Raw genomic sequence first — 15,362 nt, 5'->3', positions numbered from 1 at the left:
CACTGCTTACAATCCTCCCATGGTCCCCGAGCCTATATGTAACACCTAGTCTGGTGCACGACACTGAAGCCAGGCCCGGCCATGCTCCTGTCTCTCACACTGAACAACTAAGGCACAGGCTTCTCCCTCAGGGTCTCCCCTTCTCCACCGCCTGTCTGGTGAGCTCCTCCTAACCCTCCCAGGCAGTCGCCTCCTCTGTGAAACCTTCTTTAACCTCCCAAAGTTGACTGCTGTGCTTTCAATGTCCCTCAAATATTAATCTATGTATTTACTACCTAGCTAATCATGAGGGCTGGGAGTACAGGCTTGTGTCTTCTTAATCCTGCCTGGACCATAAGATGGGTTAGAACCAGTAAGGCACCCGGCACAGTGTTCGTCGTCAGTAAAGCTCATCCCACTGAGACTGAACTGATCATCCTTCGGCCTTAATTTCTCTGCAGGGCACTACACAGAACAAGTCTTTTCTGCAGTGTAACAACAGCTCTCCGAGCCTGAGAACAGCCCTCTTGCTCCCAGATTCGACTGCTTTCCAATTGTCTCCCATCCTGTCCACAGAGTTTCAAATACCACTTGATCCTCGTTCCATTCCTCAAAACTCATTTTCTTCTCTATCCCTTTGAATGTGGCCTACCCCAAACTGAAGAGAAAATTTTAGACATGATCGGACTAATACTATTACCTTTCTCATTTTCGATTCTCTCGTTCTACTAATGGAGTCCAAGATCACAGGAGTATTTTGTTTTTTTTTTTTCTGGGGGGGGGGGGGAGGGGATTATATCATACTCTTAAGTTTTATTGAATTTTGATGTTTACTAAAAATCTTAAGGTTCTTTCACAGATTCTGCTGTCAAACTTTATATATATTTATACACTTGAACTTTTTGGCCCAAATAGAAGATGTGAGATACCCTCTTGTTGAATTTCATGTTCATCTCAGGCATCATTGCATCATTCAAACCTTCAAAGATCTTTTGAGCTTTTGATTTTGTCAACCCACCTCTGCCACCCTTCCAGTCCAAATACTTTTGAGAATCTGATGAACCTGTGCCCCGCATCCTCAGACAAAGTGCTGAAGCAAAGTGGGAGAGGACTGGTCTGGGAACAGAGCACCCCACCGTGACAGCGATCCACTAAGCATCAGTTCTGCAATTTGGCTCTTCAACCATTTAATGAGACGTCTGGTCACTCTAGCATCTAGCATAAATCTCTTGGTTACTTTTTTTTAAATCAAATCTCTTTCTGAAGTCCACATACAAACTTTACCAAAGAAAGCCATGACTCTGTGGACTCACCCGCTCTTAAGGAACCCCTGCAGCATCCTGGTGATCACAGCTTCCTTTCCATTCCTTTGGTCACCAGCTCAAGGTCACCAGTAAACTGCTAACAACAAACAAAAACCCACTGGACTATAGATTTTATGAATTACTTATTTCACCTTAAAAAAATAGGAACGTTTGTCTAACTGCCTCTCCTGCTCTTTTACAACTCTTTAAAGAACACTGTACTTTGGAAACCTCATTTATAGATTTTCTTAGTGCCTGGGATATAATTTATCTAATGATGTTTTGCAATCTTTTTTTTTTAATCTACCTTAGTCTCTTTCTCCTTACCTTGTGGTTTCCTTTTGTCACATTTTTGCTCAAGCTAATTCCACTACTGGAAGTGGCTCCCTCTCAGCCTCTGCCTATATAAACCCTGTCCCTGATTTGGGCTACTTTTCACACAGTATAACATCGGTGGAGCTTTCCCAGAGGACCTCCATCATAAACGGTCTCTCCTTACTCTAAAATGTGACCCACTCACAGTCCTTACTACTTATGCCAAGAAAATGTACTGTGCAGCATGGCTGACTACCACTGTAGTCATGGCTGACTACAGTCATTAAATTATAAGGATTTAAAGTTATACATTATAGAGATGGAGGTCATGGGTGAAAGGGAATCCAGAAATCTGTTACCGTGTACATAAGTAAAGAGAGTACTCCATACTATCCTACTAATCCTAGCTATAAATTTTGATTTTCAAAAATTGACCTTACCACAATCTTCCCTCACCATTACTGAAATTGTTGGCTGGGGACAGGGATGCAGCCTGTGATTGTGGAACAGAGTGAAGCTCTCTGGCTCACGGAGAGGTCAAACCCTGGACTTGAATTCATTAATGCCAGGCTCCAACCAGTAAGGAAGCAATCCTATAAACAGCTCAGTCCGTAGGTAAAAGGATACTCCAATGTGCCTTCAGGTCTTCAATTTTTTTCAGGGATTCCTGGACTTCCTTCCATACCTGCTCATCACCAGTCAGCATATCAGCATCCTGTTCAGGCCACATGAAAAGAACAGAGGAAGACAAATTCCTCGATTAAAAAAATGGGCAAGAATAGACATTTCTCCAAAGATGATATTCAAATGACCAATGAGCACATGAAAAGATGCTCAACATTATTAGCCAATGGGGAAATGCAAATCAAAACCATAAGGAGATATCACTTTGCACCTACTAGGATGGTTATAATAAAAAAGATAATAAAATGTTGGTAAGGTTGTGGAGAAATTGGAATCCTCATACATTACTGGTAGGAAAGTAAAATAGTGTAGCCACTTTGGAAAACAGTCTGGCAGTTACTCTAAAAGTTAAATAGAGTTATTATATAACAATTCCACTCCTTCCATATATGTCCAAGAGAAATGAAAATATATGTTCATACAAAACTTATGCATAAATGTTCACCATTACATCATTCATAGTAACAAACAAAGTGGAAACAATCCAAATACCATCAACTGATGAACGGGTAAATAAAATGTGGCATAGTTACACAATGCAATGCTGGTTGACAATAAAAAGAACTGAAGTACAACGTGTACAGCATAGATAAACGTGAAGAACATGATGCTAAGTGAAAGAATTCACTAACAACCACATATTATATGATTTCACCAATATGAAATGCTCAGAACAGATAAATCCATACAGTTAAGTAGATTAGCAAAAGGCTAGGGCAGGAGGGTGGTAAGTACACAGAATTGAGGAGGGACTGCTAATGATTTTTTAGGGGTGATGAAAATGTTTAAAAGCAATCCTGGCAATAGTTTTAATCATTTTCTGATGTGATGAAAAGCTACAAATCGCTACACAAAAAGCTATCAAATTGTACACTGTAACTGAATTGTATCCTACGTGAATTATGTCTCAGTAAAGTCTACATACATTCATAAATGTATGTATGAATGTATTCCTTGGTGGCGCTAGTGGTAAAGAACTTGTGTGCCAGTGCAGGAGATAAAGGAGACTCGGGTTCAATCCCTGGGTTGGGAAGATCCCCTGGAGGTGGCCATGGCAACCCACTCCGGCATTCTTGCCTGGAGAATCCCTTGGACAGAGGAGCCTGGTTGGCTACAGTCCATAAGTTCACAAAGAGTCAGATCGGACTGAAGCACCTTAGTGCACACGCATGTATGTATTTATCAGGAGAGAGAACAGAGGCAAGAGCAAAAATCATTTGTCAGGAGACCCATGAATAACACTTTAATCAAATATTGAGTCATCAGTCAGAATGAGGATAGGGAAAAGATGACTACAATTATACCCACGTGAACCAATTTGATTACTACAAAAACTAAAAAAAAGTAATAATAATTTAAAAAGTAATTCCGAGCTTCACAGGTGTCTCAGTGGTAAAGAATCCACCTGCAATGCAGGAGCTGTGGGTTGGATCCCTGATCAGGGAAGATAATCCCACATGCCTCGGAACAACTGAACTATTGCGCCTGTGCTCTAGGGCCCGGGAGCTGCAAGTACTAAAGCCCGAGTGCCCTAGAGCCCTGCTCCACCACAAGACAAGCCACTGCAATGAGAAGCCTGAGTACCACGACTGAAGCTCCCACATGCTGCACGCAGCTGGGGAAAACTTTATGAAGCAACAAAGCCCTGGCCCAGCCAAAAATAAACTAAAGTATTTTTAAAAAGGCAATTCAAAACGAAAGTAGGAGCTACCATTCATTCATTGTCCATCCTCCTACTGGGTCCTCTATTTTTCCTATACGTCTACATTTTAAGAGCTCAGCCACATGTGGCTGTGGCTCCCACACTGGGCAGTACAGATATATTAGAACAATTTTGTCATCACAGAAAGTTCTACTGGATGGTGCTGCTTTAAGGAACACGTGTACACCCATGGTGGATTCATGTTGATGTATGGCAAAATCAAGACAATACTGTAAAGTAATTAGCCTCTAATTAAAATAAATAAATTTAAATTAAAAAAATAAAAATAAAGAGGTTAATCAAAGGGTAAGAAAATCTGGGGCACTTCCCTGGAGGCCCAGTGGCTAAGACTCTGCACTCCCAATGCAAAGGGCCTGGGTTCGATCCCTGGATCAGAAACTAAATTCCACATGCCAAGACTAAAAGATCTCACAATGAAGACCAAAGATCCCATGTGCTACAGTGAAGACCTGGGGCAGCCAAACAAGTTAATCAAAAAGGTAAGAAATTCTCAGACTCTACTCAAACCCAGGTATTCCATATCCACTAGATTCTCAGTGGGGGTCAGGGAGAAGAACAATTCTAGGAAGTTATAGCAAATCACAGCCACTGTGGGGTGATGGTTAAACTGAAGGAGGGCAGACTTTTTCCAACTCTACGTATCTCCCTAGAGATTCTTACGTACCTTCTAGGGAAGGTTTATATCGACAGAATGACCCCTGTGAGAATCACCGCCTGAGTTGTGTTACTAGTGGGAAGATACAAGTCACTCGGGTGTGAGGGCAGGGGGAAAAAAAAGAGGACTACCAGGTACCACAGAAAAGAGATCTCAAGTACAAAGAGAAGCAGAGGGGCTATGTATGAGGAAATGTGTGTGTGTGTGTGTGTGTGAGAGAGAGTGTGTCTGTGTAACAGGGCTTTATGAGTCTCTCTATATATGTGCTCTACACATGTGTAAAATGACAGGATGGTTTTTAAAAATGGACTCTGCTTTGTTTAGGAGATTCTAAATAAGAACCTAGCTTTCTGTATGTACAGGAGGGAAATAAAAACTCAATTGCTTTTAAAGAGGTAAACATCAATCTCCCTCCAAATACTTGCTCTAAGTCCATCTTCATCTCCTGAAGCCTCAGTTCCAACACATGACTCCAGAGCCCTGAGTAACTTCCCAGTGCCTCCCATATAAGACCACATATTAAATCTTGACAACCATGACCATTCTTGATTAAATTTTTGTTTTCTATTTCACTACTGGCAGTCAAACCTTAGGCTCTAAGCAAAATGTCTCACTTGTTAGTCCTTATGGTAGGGAGAAAAATGGATCCCCAAAGAAGTCCACATCCTGATCCTCAGAACCTGTGAATATGTTAGCTTACATGGCAAACAGGAATTAAGTTGCAAGCTGACTTTAAAGAAATCATCCTGGCCCACCCAGGTGGAGCCAGTGGAATCACAAGGGTCTTTAAAAGTGGAAAGAGGCAAAAGAGGTCAGAGCAATGCAATGTGAGGAGGACTCAACCTGCCTTTGCTGGCCTGGAAGATGGAGGAAGGGCCCCTCAGGTCAAGGAGTACAGGCAGCTTCCAGAAGTTGGAGGTCAGGGAAACGGATTGTAGCTTGGAGCCTCCAGAAAGAGGGTAGCCCTGCCAAGACCTTGATTTTAGCCAAATGAGGCTCATGTCAGGCTTCTGATCCATAGACTATAGATAAGAAGTTTGTGCTAAGTCACTAATTTTATGACAATTTGTTAGAGCAGCCACAGGAAATGAATACAGTCCACGACATACTTCTGCTTTTGTGACCACTGGAGTTTGGCACATGCCCTCCCAGTGCCTGTGAGGGTCCTGAGTTGCATCAGTAGTGCTGGACTCTTTGCAACGCTATGGACTGTAGCCCAGCAGGCTCCTCTGTCCATGGGATCCTCCAGGCAAGAATACTGGAGTGGGTTGTTATGCCCTCCTCCAGGGGATCTTCCTGACCCAACATCTCTTGTACCACCTACATTGGCAGGCAGGTTCCTTACCACTAGTGCCACCTGGGAAGCCCACCCTCTCAGTATCTGAAGGTAATTAATTTGATCACTCACCTATTCAATTAGTATCTACTGAGTGCTGTAGGCATTGCTCTAGGATAGAGAAGTAAATCTGATTTTGGTGTTGACCATTTGGTGATGTCCATGTGTATAGTCTTCTCTTGCGTTGTTGGAAGAGGGTGTTTGCTATGACCAGTGTGTTCACTTGACAAAACTCTATTAGCTTTTTGCCCTGCTTCATTTTGTACTCCAAGGCCAAATTTGCCTGTTACTCCAGGTGTTTCTTGACTTCCTACTTTTGCATTCCAGTCCCCTATAATGAAAAGGACATCTTTTTGGGGCGTTAATTTCAAAAGGTCTTGTAGGTCTTCATAAAACTATTCAACTTCAGCTTCTTCAGCATTACTGTTTGGGGCATAGACTTGGATTACTGTGATATTGAATGGTTTGCCTTGGAAATGAACAGAGATCATTCTGTCATTTTTGAGAATGCATTCAAGTACTGCATTTCAGACTCTTCTTGACTATGATGGCTACTCCATCATAGACTTCACCAGATGGACATCATAGACATCACCACATGGACATCGCCAGATGGTCAACACCAAAATCAGACTGATTATATCCTTTGCAGCCAAAGATGGAGAAGCTCTATATAATCAGCAAAAACAAGACTGGGAGCTGACTGTGGCTCAGATCATGAACTCCTTATTGCCAAATTCAGACTGAAATTGAATAAAGTGGGGAAAACCACTAGACCATTCAGGTATGACCTGAATCAAATCCCTTATGATTATACAGTGGAAGTAAGAAATAGATTTAAGGAACTAGATCTGATAGAGTGCCTGATGAACTATGGACGGAGGTTCGTGACATTGTATAGGAGACAGAAATCAAGACCATCCCCAAGAAAACAAAATGCAAAAAAGCAAAATGGCTGTCTGAGGAGGCCTTACAAATAGCTGTGAGAAGAAGGGAAGTGAAAACCAAAGGAGAAAAGGAAAGATATACCCATTTGAATGCAGAGTTCCAAAGAATAGCATAGAGAGATAAGAAAGCCTTCCTAAGTGAACAATGCAAAGAAATGGAGGAAAACAATAGAATGGGAAAGACTAGAGATCTCTTCAAGAAAATTAGAGATACCAAGGGAATATTTCATGCAAAGATGGGCTCAATAAAGGACAGAAATGGTACGGACCTAACAGAAGCAGAAGATATGAAGAAGAAGTGGCAAGAATACACAGAAGAACTGTACAAAAAAGATCTTCAGGACCCAAATAATCAACGATGGTGTGATCACTCACCTAGAGTTAGACATCCTGGAATATGAAGTCAAGTGGGCCTTAGGAAGCATCACTACGAACAAAGTTAGTGGAGGTGATGGAATTCCAGTTGAGCTATTTCAGATCTAAAAGATGATGCTGTGAAAGTGCTGCTCTCAATATGCTAGCAAATGTGGAAAACTCAGCAGTGGCCACAGGACTGGAAAAGGTCAGTTTTCATTCTAATCCCAAAGAAAGGCAATGCCAAAGAATGCTCAAACTAGAGCACAATTGCACTCATTTCACATGCTAGTAAAGTAATGCTCAAAATTCTCCAAGCCAGGCTTCAGCAATATGTGAACCATGAACTTCCAGATGTTCAAGCTGGATTTAGGCAGAGGAACCAGAGATCAAATTACCAACATCTGCTGGATCATCGAAAAAGCAAGAGAGTTCCAGAAAAACATCTATTTCTGCTTTATTGACTACGCCAAGCCTTTGACTGTGTGGATCACAATAAACTGTGGAAAATTCTGAAAGAGATGGGAATACCAGACCACCTGACCTGTCTCTTGAGAAACCTATATGCAGGTCAGGAAGCAACAGTTAGAACTGGACATGGAACAACAGACTGGTTCCAAATAGGAAGAGGAGTACGTCAAGGCTGTATATTATCACCCTGCTTATTTAACTCTTATGTAGAGTACATCATGAGAAACGCTGGGCTGGATGAAGCACAAGCTGGAATCAAGATTGCCGGGAGAAATATCAATAACCTCAGATATGCAGATGACACCACCCTAATGGCAGAAAGTGAAGAACTAAAGAGCCTCTTGATGAAAGTGAAAGAGGAGAGTGAAAAAGTTGGCTTAAAGCTCAACATTCAGAAAATGAAGATTGTGGCATCTGGTCCCACCACTTCATGGGAAATAGATGGGGAAACAGTGGAAACAGTGGCTGATTTTATTTTTTCTGGGCTCCAAAATCACTGCAGATGGTGACTGCAGCCATGAAATTAAAAGATGCTTACTCCTTGGAAGAAAAGTTATGACCAACCTAGACAGCATATTAAAAAGTAGAGACATTACTTTGTCAACAAAGGCCCATCTAGTCAAGGCTAGGTTTTTCCAGTGGTCACGTATGGATGTGAGAGTTGGACTATAAAGAAAGCTGAGCACTGAAGAATTGATGCTTTTGAACTGTGGTGTTGGAGAAGACTCTTGAGAGTCCCTTGGACTGCAAGGAGATCCAACCAGTCCATCCTAAAGGAGATCAGTCCTGGGTGTTAATTGGAAGGACTGATGTTGAAGCTGAAACTCCAATACTTTGGCCACCTGATGCAAAGAGCTGACTCATTTGAAAAGACCCTGATGCTGGGAAAGATTGAGGGCGGGAGAAGGGGACACCAGAGGATGAGATGGTTGGATGGCATCACCAACTCAATGGACATGAGTTTGGGTAAACTTCAGGAGTTGGTGATTGACAGTGAGGCCTGGCGTGCTGCGGTTCATGGGGTCACAAAGAGTCGGACATGACTGAGTGACTGAACTGACTGAGAAAAGTAAGACATTAGACAATCACAGTGTTTACAATGAGGAGGGAGGAGGAGCTCTGTGTATGACAGAATATACACACACACGTAAAAAATATATTTGTCAGAAAGAGAAACAAACAGGAAAGAGGGAAGGGGAACACTGGTCCCAGGGAGTTTAGGGTGATCAGGAAAGGCATTGCTGAGATGACTCGTGAGTGGAGGAGGAGGTGAGGAGCAGAGACAAGAATTCTAGGGACAGTGAACAGTGAGTCCCACAGTACAGACGCAGGTGAGGCCTGAATGTTCCAGGAGCGACAGGAGGCCAGTGCAGTTACAGTTCCTGGGCCATCATTTGTGTGCATGTCACATCATCCTCATTTCAAAGATAAGTGAAAGTGTCAGTTGCTCAGGCAAGCTGGACTCTTTGTGACCCCATGGACTGTAGTCCGCCAGGTTCCTGTGTCCATGGGATTTCCCAGGCAAGAACACTGGAGTGAGTTGCCATTTCCTTCTCCAGGGGATCTTCCCGACCCAGGAATTGAACCCGGGTTTCCCCATATTGCAGGCAGGTTCTTTACCTCTTTGATTCTCCCAAATACCTAGCACAGAACCCTGTACGGAACAAAAGCTTACTTAAACATCTGCAGAATGGCTCTGGAAGGAGAAAACGAACATTTATATGATAACAATCGGAATAGCTCTTACATGTCTCTTTTTTATTCCTCTCACCATCCCTATAGGGCATCAATACCTATAATTTACAAAGGTGGCACAAGATAGTCCTAAAGCTTAAGTAACCACTACAATGTCCCTTCTACATCGAATTGCCAGAGGTAAGATTCAAATCCAAGTCTGTCTGGCTCCAGAGCCCATGCTCTTTCCACCGTCTTCATGTTTAATTTGAATTTGCTGTTTTCCTAGGCTTTTTAAAAGGTGAAACTCATGTCTGTGAGACAGTAAGTTGAACATATATTCAACTCACTCAATTTAATTTAATTGATCATAGATCAAGTCCTATGATCTTCCTAGTCTTAGCACTTGGAAAAGGCAATGGACTCCTCCAGCACGGAACCCACAGTGGGAGCTATTCTTTCACCAAGCAGAGTGAGACCATGGCCCAAGGCAGAACAATCTCATATGGGAATTATATTCACAACTAAATCCCCACCATTATCTGATTAACTGTTCTTTGGGTTGAGCCTTTGGCTTTATTTACTTAATAGAAGAGCAGGCAAGCTTGGAAATTGTTTCCAAACATTCAGAAACAATAGCCCTAGGGAGCGCTATATATTGGAGCTAGACATTCACTAACAGCTAACCATCCACACCTGGAGTGTTTCACCAAGGTGACAGTCTCCACTTTCAGGTTCCCAACTGCCATGCCCTGACCCTCCCAATTCCATTCTCCCATAACTGCCCCTAAAATGGGGCCAGTCAGGAGGAGACCATTCAAAGGGGAGTGTGTGTGCGTATGTGTGTAATGTATATACACAGAGAGACTACTTAGGGAAGCGGAACTTAAATCTTCTCCTTTTTCAATTTGCAAATAGGAGTAAATTAGTGTGCTCTTTTCACAGCCCCTGAGGTATGAAATTAGTAAATTTATTTCATCATTTCTTATCCAAACGTATCAAAGATGTTTGCTATCATTTAGGAAAAAAAAGTTTTAATTCCTTTTCAAATTTCAGCTCTACCTTGTAAAAGGGGCTTGAATGAATGAGTCCTGAAATTTGTTTTCAGTGGTGTGAGAATATTTTATATATAAAATATATATTATATTATACATTATATATATGTATGTGTGTTTTAAAATCAAATGTAGTATTGCTGAGTGTTCTACAAATGATCAACATAACTCAGACTATAAGCAGAAGGACTCCGAAGAAGGTTCTCTCTGCTGGGAAGTGATGAAGAGAATTCAGAACGTGTTGGTTCCAGCCCCAACAGCACCCCTGTGTGTCCCTGTGACAGCCTCCTTTGTCTGCCCCCAGCTTCCTCACCAGTAAAACAAGAAGCTGGTCTCATGACCACCCGACCACTTTAGAGCCTAGAGCAGTGCAGAGCTAGTTCGGCTCTTCTTCTGGTGACCACTCCCCCACACAGCTCCAGAAGAGTCCTTAAAAAGCGACTCCATTTTAAACAATAAAAACATGGAAATAGTTCATCTAAGGCAGGACTGTGCCAACTGTTCTCAGAATCTGGGTGGGAATGAATCTCCTGAATTTCTCCCTTCAACTACTCAAGCTCCTCTATCTGCCCCTGCCCTCTCAGCGGCCAGGTACAAACTCCTCCACAATTTGAATTATTGCTCTTGATATTTGATTCTTTCTCATTCATTCCCATTCTTTTCTCTCCCAGCCCCATCCCAAATCTGACCCATCCCCTGGCTCCATCTTACTGCCAGTACACCTACTCTTCCAAGTGGAATCTTTGCCCTTTGGATTCTGTCAGGACTAGGACTGGAGTTTTCTGCTCTTTCCTTGCCACTTCCCAGTTGGCGCTAGTGGTAAAGAACCCATCTGCCAATGCATGAGACGTTAGAGATGTGGGTTTGATTGAAGTCAGGAAGATCTCCGGAGAAGAAAATGGCAACCCACTCCAGTATGCTTGCCTGGAGAATCCCACGGCGGACTATAGTCTATGGGGTTGCAAAGAGTCTTAGATTGCCACTTCCATTCATTTCTCCAGCTTTCTTCCCATTTGTCCTTTAGGAGACAGTCTCAAATGTTCTCAGGAAATCTTGTCTATCCACCCTCTGAGGCAGCCCAGCCCTCCTGAAGCATCATAGCCACTCTGCAAACCTCTCTTTAAAATAAAAAATAATAATAATAATTTTCTTTGTTTATGTATTCATTTATTTATTTTTGGCTGCGCTGGGTCTGTATTGCTGTGCTGCCTTTCTCTAGTTGCGGCAAGCCGAGGTTATTCTCTCCTGGTGTGCAGGCTTCTCATTGCAGTGACCTCTCTTGTGGAGGATGGGCTCCAGGGCGTGTAGGCTCGGTAGTTGTGGCCCCACCCCACCGGGGTTAGCTGCCCTATGGCATTTGAGATCTTCCTGGTTCATAGATCAAACTTATGCCTCCTGCACTGGCAGGCGGATTCTTTACCACTGAGCCACCAGGGAAACCCTGCAAACCTCTCTCTTAGCGCCAAGGTGTCATTAATGATCTAATGTTTCCTCAGTTAGCTCAGAACTCCTTGAGGGACCTGGACTTAATCATATCTATTCCCCGTGCCATCGAGTTATTCAGTAAGTGTCTGGTGACAGAGTAAATGAATGCAGAGAGAGGAAACATCTACAATCCACAGGTAACAGTATTAGAAGAATAAAATAACTTGGACTTCCTTGGTGATCCAGTGGTTATGAATCAACATGGGATCGATCCCCAGTCTGAGAAGATCCCTCGTGCTGTGGGGCAACTAAGCCCACTTGCATCACAACTACTGAGCCTGCGCCCTAGAATCTGGGCTCCACAACGAGAGAAGCCACAGCAATGAGAAGCCTGCGTGCCACAGCTAGAGAGCTGCCCCTGCTCGCCACAGCTAGAGAAAGCCCGAGAACAGCTGCGAAGACCCAGCACAGCCAAAAATGAATAAATACATTTTTTTAAACTACAAAAATAAAAGAACAAAATACCTTAATTCTGCAACAACAAGGACAATCTCAGCTGAGGAAACAGAAGATTATTCTCTTTCCTCCATATTTCTATCTTGACTTATTTCTAATACTACTATGTCACAGTTATGTTGGAAAATGGCATGTTCTTACTGAAACTGTTGGTATTTACCAAATGACTAGATATCCGTCTAGAACCTAAAGGTGACCTCTACCCCAGCATACGGAATTCCACACAGGCTCACGACCTGTGTTCCCAGACAGCAGCATCAAGACTGTTTCCAAGTGAGCTCTGTTGACTCCCCTGGCTTCTACCTCCAACACCACCCCGAGCCTCCTGCCACTCAGTTGGCAGACAGGCCCCTGCCCTCAACTATCCATGGATGGATCAGCAAAGCCATCCAATTTCCCCCATGCAAAGCTGCTCAACAAATAAACGTTTTTCCCTTAAGAGTAAAAAATAGGTACCAGATGATACGAGACAATCCACTACATCAAAGGGTGTCAGTCCACACAGTTGCATTCAGTTGGCCAAATGCTTCCTCTGGGTTTCAGGGTAGGCAGCATCCCTGCCAGCTGCCAGTGGTCCCCAATAGATTTGGAAATCTGAGTCTCTTTAATAGAGTAAAGCTGGAATCCAGCAGGACTGGTTGAGCACATCCTTGGGGAAGTGGCCAGTGGCTCTATCAGGTTCAAACATCAGAGGCAGCCATCCAGACCTACTCTGCATCTGGAACACTTACACAGATGTGTTCACTTGGCTCACAAGCATTTGATGTTGAAACTCTTGCACTGGGTTAATTTCAGATGGTTCACATTAAGAGGAAAAGGAGAAAGGCAATCTGCTTCTCTGTACTTCCTGTTATCCAATCCTCATGCAAACTCTAATTAGATTGGATTGAAGAGAGATGAGTACAGGATGGGCAATAAAATTACTGAACACATAAACTTTTCCAGTAATTCAATAATTCTAGCGTCTTAAAAGAAGAAGTTTTTTTGTGGTCTGTTTTGTTTCTACAGCAAAATGAGGCTCAAATATAGTGTCTGCACTTAGGAGAGAAATTGGAAAGTCCTGAAATCAAAATTAGGGGAGAAACAAAGTTTAATTTGCAGTGCTTTTTACTGAGGTCCTCTGGTTCATAGATAATATACTGAGACTAATAGATTAATATGGGCTTCCCTGGTGGTTCAAATGGTAGAGTCCAAGTGCAATATGGGAGACCTGCATTCAATATCTGGGTTGGGAAGATCCCCTGGAAAAGGGAACAGCTACCCATGCCAGTATTCTGGCCTGGAAAATTCCATGGACAGATAAGGCTGGCTGGGTACAGTCCATGGGGTTGCAAAGAGTCAGACACAACTGAGCAAGTTTCACTCACTCACTCACTCAATAGATTAATATACAACATCATTCAAAATCTTTATGATCCACAGGAAACAGCTCTACAGGAACCAATTTCCACCTCTTTAAAAAAAAAAAAAACTGAAAACATTTCAGATTTAACTTGAGGGGAAAAATAGCTCTTTCATAAAGTGGAAACATGGTTAAAAATAGAGCATTCACTCTTATTCATATCAACCACAAACCAGTCAGTGGGCATTATGGACAGAGAAGAAGAAAAAGAATGTTCTCTCAGTGAAGCATGCTCAACTTGCAGAATGTTCTAATTAGCAATTAACAAGCAACGGTACACAATAATTAGAACTTAGTGAAAGGAACACTGGATTTAGTCCTAAAATGAATTTCACTCCATAGCTGAGTGATATTGGCAAGATATTTAATCTAGCTAAAGCTAAGTTTTTCAGTGGTAACAATCCTGAGTGGATACACATTCTAACCTTTACTAGATGCACTAATGTCATGAATGGCATCATGCCCTGAGTTTTCACTTCCCATCCTAGAAATCAGGGGTCTGACTGGAGTCTGTTTTGTTGGTGGGAGGGAGAAAAAGTCTCACCCTCATGAAGGAGGGAGAAAATTACAATGTAATCAAGAACCACTCGGCTCACCCCCACATCTCTGTGTATTTCATTCCCTCTGCCTGGAAGGCTCTTCCTCAACTGAGTCATCCAGACAAACTCCTCTCATGCATCAAGAACCTATGCCCTCCACAGGCACAATCCCCTGTATATCTTCCACTGGGTTCCGTGCTAACTGTAGCTACAGGTCACGCTGATGCAGATGAAAAGGATGTCATTCAGATATGCATGGAGAACAATCACCTTGCAAAGTTTCTTTCTTTCATCTTCTTCATAAAATGCTGAAATCTCAGTGCCTGCAAGGGATGTGCACCAAGAATCTACAGCCAGGCTCGAAACTCTGCATCTCCAAGAGCCTGACCGAAGCTCTAGCCTCCTGCCCCATCGTGGCCCCCAAGCTGGCTGACCCCAGAAGAGAGGTCTTCTTCTCAGGTTGGCAGGCCTCCTCCAGATAGCCAGTCCTGTCACTGGCTTGGATCCAGGTGAGGAGCATTTGGGCAACTAGGAGCACTAAGCCCAGTCCAAACAAGCGCTGATGCTGAAGAGAAGGTTCATGAGACCACCTGGGCCCATGGCAGCGCCGTCCACTTCACCTCCACTGATCCTGTTCCCACTGCTGCTGTCAGCATTTGCCAATGCCCATTTCATTCGATTTGCCATAACTCTACTGCAGCTACAGATTTCCACAAGGCCATACACTGCGACCAACTGCAAGGTCAAGGTTACACGTACAGGAACACAGAGTTGCCAGAAGGAAGGGGCATGCCCCTTCAGGGCTTCTAGGAAAGTGATCAAAGCCTTGAGTGTGACTAAGAACCACTGGCCTTTCCCAGCTGTGACCTTAACGGCTCCCCTCCCTCTGTGCTCGGTGTTCCCACCACTGCGACTAAAACTCCTTCTCTGAGAATTAAACTCATTTGCTTATATAAAATCATGTCAATTTACAGAAAATTAAA

At 43.0% G+C, this 15,362-nt stretch overlaps 1 protein-coding gene across 5 annotated transcripts in view; it reads right to left on the bottom strand.

Annotated features, from left to right (window-relative positions):
- Positions 1-15,362, bottom strand: part of SMYD3 (SET and MYND domain containing 3) — a 746,369-nt gene that overhangs the window by 107,168 nt on the left and 623,839 nt on the right. For all 5 annotated transcript variants that reach the window (XM_061382446.1, XM_061382447.1, XM_061382448.1 and 2 more), the window contains one exon: positions 2,226-2,313. In XM_061382446.1, the coding sequence (XP_061238430.1) occupies positions 2,226-2,313 (88 nt within the window). The remainder of the gene's footprint in view (positions 1-2,225; positions 2,314-15,362) is intronic.

Source organism: Bos javanicus, chromosome 16 (genome assembly GCF_032452875.1).
Source record: "Bos javanicus breed banteng chromosome 16, ARS-OSU_banteng_1.0, whole genome shotgun sequence".
Taxonomy (NCBI): Eukaryota; Metazoa; Chordata; class Mammalia; order Artiodactyla; family Bovidae; genus Bos; species Bos javanicus.
The sequence above is the reverse complement of the archived record's forward strand: the minus strand, read 5'-3'. Positions and strand labels throughout refer to the sequence as shown.